Source organism: Myotis davidii, unplaced genomic scaffold (genome assembly GCF_000327345.1).
Source record: "Myotis davidii unplaced genomic scaffold, ASM32734v1 scaffold535, whole genome shotgun sequence".
NCBI lineage: Eukaryota > Metazoa > Chordata > Mammalia > Chiroptera > Vespertilionidae > Myotis > Myotis davidii.
This window is the reverse complement of record NW_006286980.1, coordinates 1,496,633-1,503,828: the sequence shown is the minus strand read 5'-3', so window position 1 is coordinate 1,503,828 and position 7,196 is coordinate 1,496,633. Positions and strand designations below refer to the sequence as shown.

Here is a 7,196-nt window from a genome sequence, read left to right as displayed (position 1 = left end):
CCTTGGAGGTTCACAGAAGATTCTTGAGTAGCCTTATAACTGTGGTTTTGAACTCTATGTCCTCCATTAGTTTGCTTTCCTCCATTTCTTTCATTTGTGACATGTTTCTTTGTCTCCGCATTTTGGCTGACTGCGAGGACCCACTGTGTCTATAGTGGAAGAACCGCTGTGCTGAGACACCCTTATGGGCTAGGACTTGCCTCAGTGGGGCTTTGGTGCTCACTGAGTCTGCCTCTTGAGTGTGTCCCTTATGGATGTGAGGAGTTGAAATCTGGTATCTGACCAATGGGTACCCTGGCTCCTGAATCTTCAAGTCAACCACTGTGTGAGTCCACCCAGCAGGAGTTACAGCGATATCAGCATATTTCTCCCCTTTGTTTGGGGTTTGGAAGTTTTGGAGCTCTCTGAACCAGCTACAGTTTGTTAGGTTAGGCTGCAAAAGGGCAGGCGGTTCCTTTGCCCTGCTGTGCACAGCTTGGGTGGGGATGTAAATTGAGTGGGGCAGGGTCTCAGAGAATCACCAGGGTGGAGCAAACAGCAATGGCTGTCGTCAGGCATCTCTGTGACTCCCCGAGTCCCACGCCCCCACAGTAACAATGATCCCTGCGCGCCGCTCTGCGAGAAAGCCACCCTCGCTTTTGACCCGCTGCAAGACAGTCCAGTTTCTCCCCATAGGAGTCTGGGACCCCAGAGTCTCTCCGAAAACGAATTCACTATTTGCGGGAGCTTGTATCCCCTTCCAATTGAAAAAAAACCGCACACCCAGTTGCAGCCCGCCTCGTGCGCATCTCCATACCTCTGCCCTTGGCGCCTCTGTACCTCCTACACAGTCTCTGCGCTTTTTTCTTTCCTTCTAGTTGTAGAACTTCCACTCAGCCAGCTTTCCCGTGGTTCTGGATGATAGCTGTTTTGTCTTTTAGTTGTAGTTTTAATGTTGTTGTGGGGGGCAGCATGTACAGGTTTATACCTTATGCTGCCATCTTTGGTTTTCCTCTGTTGTGTGTGTGTGTGTGTGTGTGTGTGTGTTTTTAAGCAATATGCAATGACCCTATCCCATTGAAGAGGAAAGGAAAAATAAGTTGTTAGGAGCAGTTCCTATCACAAAAGTCTTTATATGAAATCTTATCTAAGCAAAGGATTCCATTCTGTTTCACAATTAAAATGAAGTGTTTTGATTCTGTTGTGAATGGCTGGAAGGAATATAAATTGGGACAACCTATGGGAACAGCCATTGGCAGCATATTATGAAAAGTCTTTATACTGTATATGACCTTTGACCCAGCAATTCTACTTCTAGGAATTTTGCTTATGCAGATAATCAGATGTGTGTAAAGATTTAGGTATAATATGTTTATTTTGATACTATTAGTAATGAAAAATTGAAAAACATCTAAATGTTCAACAGTGGTGGACTGGCTAAATAAATTATATTTGCATATAAAAATGAAAATGAAGTTATAGAAAATTTTTTAATGATTTTGGGAAATTTTCTCAATATGTTAAGTGGAAAAAGTCCTAAAATAGTAACTGTTGGATCAACATAATGTTTTTTAAATTACAGTAAAAGACTAGACAGAAATGGCTTTAACCTGTTTATAGTAGTTATCTCTGAATGATGCAATTACAGATGATTTATATTTTCTTCCACATTTCCCACAATAAAGAGATAACATCAATAAGCAATAAAGTGAAATGTTTGAAATAATGCAAATAGAGTACTTTAGATGTAATTTGCATATGGTAATTTCTCTGTTTACTTTCTAGATTTTGTATTGATTCTGAAAATAGAATTGGAAATAGTGGAGTAGAAGAAATAAAAGGTCATCCTTTTTTTGAAGGTGTAGACTGGGGGCACATCAGGTATGTTCATAGTCTTTGAATGGGAAAGGTCAGAGTAAAAAATGATTTGGTGATTAATTTGTCTGATTTTGCTAAATTAAGTACAAGAAGTAACACTGTTATAATGTTTTCCAGATTATATAAGTGAGACTATAGTGACTATAGCTAAATGCCTGGTTTTAACTGATGTACGTTGTAGAGGAAAAATCACATTTTGTACACCTGTTTGGATTTTGTATCCAGAGTTATATGATGAAGGCTTTTAGCACAACCAAGATGTATTTACATTTCACTCTATAATATTTCATTTTTATCCTCTTGTTAATATACATATTTTGTCTCCTTTATTAATGTATAAGATACAGTCCCTTTTAAAACATTATGGGAGAAGTTAAATAATGTGACCGATAAGAATTTGCTTATAGTTGTTAATTGTGAGCATTAGCTTTTACTCAGTTTATGGCCAAACTACCTTCAATAGTTCTCCATATAGCAATAGTTTAGAAATAAAACTGATCATGACATTTTCTTCCTTCCCTTTGCACTTAGAATAAAATTAAGGATTTTAAACTGCATTTCAGGACTGTGGGGTATGGCTCTTATCTCATCGCTACAGGTTGCATCTTGTGTGATCTTTCCCACTCTTCCTACCTCACAGCTCCGTCATTTGCTATTCATTGTGACTGAAATGCTCTCCTCCTCCCTGCTCTCGTTCCTGCCAGGCCAGCCCCTTTTCATCTTTTAAGACAGCTTTTTGTGTAACTTTCCTGGGCTCCTCTAATATCTATAGAACAGCATGAAGAATTCTCAAGTAGAATTATTTTTTGGAAAATTAAGAGTTCAAGAAAATTTATCATGATTACTCAATACCTTTTTGTAGGGAAAGGCCAGCAGCAATCCCTATAGGAATCAAAAGCATTGATGATACTTCAAATTTTGATGACTTTCCTGAATCTGATATTTTACAACCAGGTAAGACAATCTACAACACAACTAACACTATTAAAAATCTATAAAATGATGACATTTTCCCTAATGAAGTTATTTTGATCTTGGTTAATCTTTCTATCTTTCTAGTGCCAAACACCACAGAACCAGACTACAAATCCAAAGACTGGGTTTTCCTCAATTACACATATAAAAGGTTTGAAGGGTTGACTCAGCGTGGCTCTATCCCCACCTACATGAAAGCTGGGAAATTATGAATGAAGATCACACTCGCCCCAACCAAAAGAACTCAGGTAGCTGCATCACAGGCTTGCTCGGCGTGGGTAACAATACATGGAAATTCTCCTGAAGATGGTGGTGCTTATGACAAGAGGAAATTCTACAGGATTAGGATTTCTGAGACTGCTATAGGAATTGGTTGGCAGTGCCAGCTGGCATTTTTGGGTTTTTTAAAATATTTTATTATTTTTGTTAACTTTATTATACGAAGGTACTGGAATAAAAGAAACGTACATCCCTTTCCAACTGCATTGCCTACATGCGTATTAAGGTCCATTCTGCCTGTGTGTACTGTGGCTTCATACTGTAACACCTTTAATCGATTCAGGAGAAACACATATCATTTAAAGCAACATAGGCTAACCTGTAGGTAACACTGCAGTATTGCTGTTTTACTGCAAATCTTATGGGTCTAGATAATCAATAAAAGCCATCTTGCATACTAGTAGTTGATGTTAGAACACTTGCCATATTGGTTTGGATATCTATAGAATACATATGAAGACAATTTCTATAACGCTTTTAAGAAATTTTAAAAAGGAAATACACTGGTTATGTAAAAAATAGAATTTATCATCATATTATGACACAAACTCCATAGTAAGGAGTGGCAAGTTTATAACAAGGAGGAAGTTTAACACCTTCACTCAAGCGCTCCACTAATATATTTGCTTTGCATTCAGAAATACTGATGACCTTTATATACGTAGTCTGTGTACTCACAGGGGAGATGTACTATATTATATAAAATATAAAGTTGCTTTTACTGTGACAAGAGGACTTCTTTTTTAACAAGAGGACATGGCATTATTTTAATTTGATTATAGTGAGTTGAATATAAGAAATGACCAAGAAGGCTGCTTGTAGAACTAGTGTATTTTTATTAAACTATTTTTTTAAATGTCAAACTTCTGATCATGTAAATGGACTTGTAGAGTACAAAGAGTTATTTACGTTGGTTTTCAGGAAGTTGTTACATATCATGGCTAGTTAACTTTTATTTTTTTTAATGAAAAAATTTCCTTTGATAGTACTTGTATTATTGTGCCATTATTTTCTTATACTCCAGATGTACCAAAGATCCTGAACAGAGTGCATGTTCACAACTGAGTAGAATTTTACTTTCCTGTGTGAATGCTATATTCAGACATGATAGAAATCAGCTTATTGAAGGGCAATAGTGTTCATGTTTAGCTACATCACTGTGGATACTATAAATGGAATTAAGGAGGTAAATGCAGGCCAGAGGGGTTGTGATTAGAGGATAAGGGAGACAGTGTCAGCATCACATTCTTTGGGTATTTCCCTCAGAATTAAGTTATCTTTCTAGCTCAACATTTTAATTCTAAAACGACCCTCTGTGGTTTTGATTTTTTAAGTACTTAAGAATAAGTCTTTATTAAAGAATGGCCTAATGTTCCTTTTAACTATTGATACGATTTTTTAAAGATATAACAATTATAACATTACAAATGATTTGTGATCAAAATCTAAAATGATGATTTATTTTTAGGAATATTCTTCTTAATTGGGAAGAACTACATAGGATTATTATGCAAATCTACAAATGTTTTTATAAATATTGCTGCTAGGTAGTTCCACGATGTTTCAAAAAGGCCATACTTGGAATTGTCCCCCACCGCGCCCCCCCAAAAAATTGTCTCCCTTTTTCTTCCCTCCTTCCTCCTTCCCTTCCTCCCTTAAATTGTTTCATTCTAGTATTTGTTTGATACTTGTTATGGGTTCCTCTAATAGTTCATATCTATTTTCTTATTTGAGTCATGTGGCTGAGTAGGAGAGAGAACTATTAAAATTCTGGGGTTATCTCAGTTGTACCAACTCAGTTTTTATTATAACCACCTTTAACTTCTGCTCACATTTATGAAATTTTCCTCACTCCCACTCACCCGCTCCTTCCTTGTTAAACGACTGTTTAGCTGGTGTAGTAGTGAATGGGTACTATATGAGGAAATTGCAACATTCTCTAGTTCTAATATGGTAGCTATTCTAATACAGAAAAATACACTAATTCAAGTTGACAGAGAGTGAGATAAAGGAGCTGAATTAGCTTTACTTCTTAATTGACTAAGAATAGAGCATTTTAGTTTCCTTCTTCATTCTTGTTAACAGGCAGAACTTGGAAACAGTTGTGATTTCCTAGCAGTGAAAGGCAGGCAGTTCAGGGAGTTCACTTTGTTTAGTTTCTCAGTTTTCCCTGGAGTCAACAGAGTGATTCACAATCTTTGGGGTTTCCTCCTCGTCAAAAGCATTTCTTAAGTGCCTATCTACAAGCAATTAAAGACTGTGTCTGCCCTTTGGAAACAAGAATTTGATTCATGATGCAAGTTAGCTAGATAATTTGTGAAGTACCTTTGCGACTGAATTTTCTCTATTGTACATTTCCATATTTCAGGTGAACGATTTAATTTAAATGACAAAACCCTATCTACTCAACTGGGCATAATGATATTTTCTTTAAATTAGACTCTATTTTGAATTAAAGAGTTTTATTATAAACTGTGTTTTTGGTTTTTCTAAGTATATAGAAAGCTTGTATAATTCAGATTTATTGATTTCCTGATTTAATGTAGACCAACTTTTTTATTAAAGAAAACCTTTGTATTAAAGCAAGTTATGTTATTTTTCTTTTATGCTTTTCTAACATAGCTTTAAATCTTTAAGTGTATTGAAGCATAGTCCTATCTGAATATAAGGAATTTCTTATAAATCAACCTTTTCTGAATTAAATATATCGCTGACTTAATAAGCTATTAGTTGAATGGAAAATAACAAATGTGGAATATTCAAAACTTCCTTTGATTGCTAAGGCTTAAGATTGTGTTTCATTTTTATCTATAAAAGCATACTTTTTCTGTTTTGTAAACGCCTGTATATCTCTGTGTAAATTGGTAAATTTTAAAATATTTTAAGTACATTTATTTTTGGTGTTTCGTTGTAGAAAACCCTTAAACAACCAATCAATCAGTCTGTACTGGTAGGAAATACAGCTGTTCTTTTGATGATCTACAAATGAATGAATTGAAATTTTAATCAGTAGAGAGGTCCCTGGCTACTAAACACATTTTCTCTTTGAATTGCTAAGATTCAGAGCATTCAAAATAACTGTTTTGCTACAACTGTGATGATTTCCTCTTGTCTTTAAATTTTATTTTCTCTTTAGAAGTGCACTTATTTCTGAGAAATTTTAATGAAACAAACACTTAGAACAAATGTAAATATAAGACACTTGGGACTACTAGAGATATTTTAGATTTTTATGAAAAAATGTGAGGGGATATTGCTACTTTAAAAAGAATTGAAGTAAAAATAGATCTTAGTTATTTTTTAAAAAGCAATATAAATTATGCAGCAGTTTAGAAAAATAATCATCAGGCCCTTGAGTTCTGTATTCATTCAGTTACTGAGTTTCAAAAAATGTTTTGGTGGCATGAGGCCTTTTTCAATGAAGGTAAGAAAAGAATAAAAACTATGTTTATAATACTTATGTTGGTGAGGTTTTTTTGTTTGTTTCGTTTTTGAGTTTTGAGATAGGTGTTATCCAAAACTCAAGAAAGACTAATCTGTTAATGTATTCAATTTTTACACTTAAAGATCACATCAAGAACAAAATAAAATTTTGATGTTTCATTTGGTTTATGTTAAAACATTCAACATAGTTGTACAGGTTTATATACAATGACCCCACTAGGCCAAAATAAATTAGCAAGTAGAATTGAAATGGAAAATATTTCAAAATTAAGTTGAAAATGCCTCAAAATAGCATGGAAACTATTAAGTGGCCCAAGTACCCACGCACCACTACATTCTGTCCCATGAAACACACCGATAATCATGATACTCTTTCTGCAGAGCTCAAAAGGAGCAAATCAGAAAACCTACTTGTTCCCTGGCTTACATCATCTCAAAAATGCCATGGTGAAAGCAAAACTGAAAACACGATGTCAAAATTTGGACATTGGCGCAAACTTGGAGACTGTAAAATCATCTTCTTTTGAAAGCATCTTGTGATAAACTTACATTTGTATACAAAATGCTTTCACTTACATTATTCATTTTAGTTTTTACTACTTTGTGAAATAAATATAATTGCCATCATTTTACAGATGATG

The 7,196-nt window shown here is 34.9% G+C and overlaps 1 protein-coding gene across 6 annotated transcripts in view; it reads left to right on the top strand.

Annotated features, from left to right (window-relative positions):
- STK38L (serine/threonine kinase 38 like) overlaps nucleotides 1–6,567 on the top strand; it is a 64,673-nt gene extending 58,106 nt beyond the window's left edge. For 5 of the 6 annotated variants that reach the window (XM_006758922.2, XM_015560777.1, XM_015560776.1 and 2 more), the window contains 3 exons: nucleotides 1,765–1,860; nucleotides 2,720–2,811; nucleotides 2,917–6,567. In XM_006758922.2, coding sequence (XP_006758985.1) covers nucleotides 1,765–1,860; nucleotides 2,720–2,811; nucleotides 2,917–3,044 — 316 coding nt within the window. In that variant the 3' untranslated portion in view covers nucleotides 3,045–6,567. The remainder of the gene's footprint in view (nucleotides 1–1,764; nucleotides 1,861–2,719; nucleotides 2,812–2,916) is intronic. The other variant, XM_015560778.1, reaches the window with a different exon arrangement.
- Nucleotides 6,568–7,196: the final 629 nt, after the last annotated feature.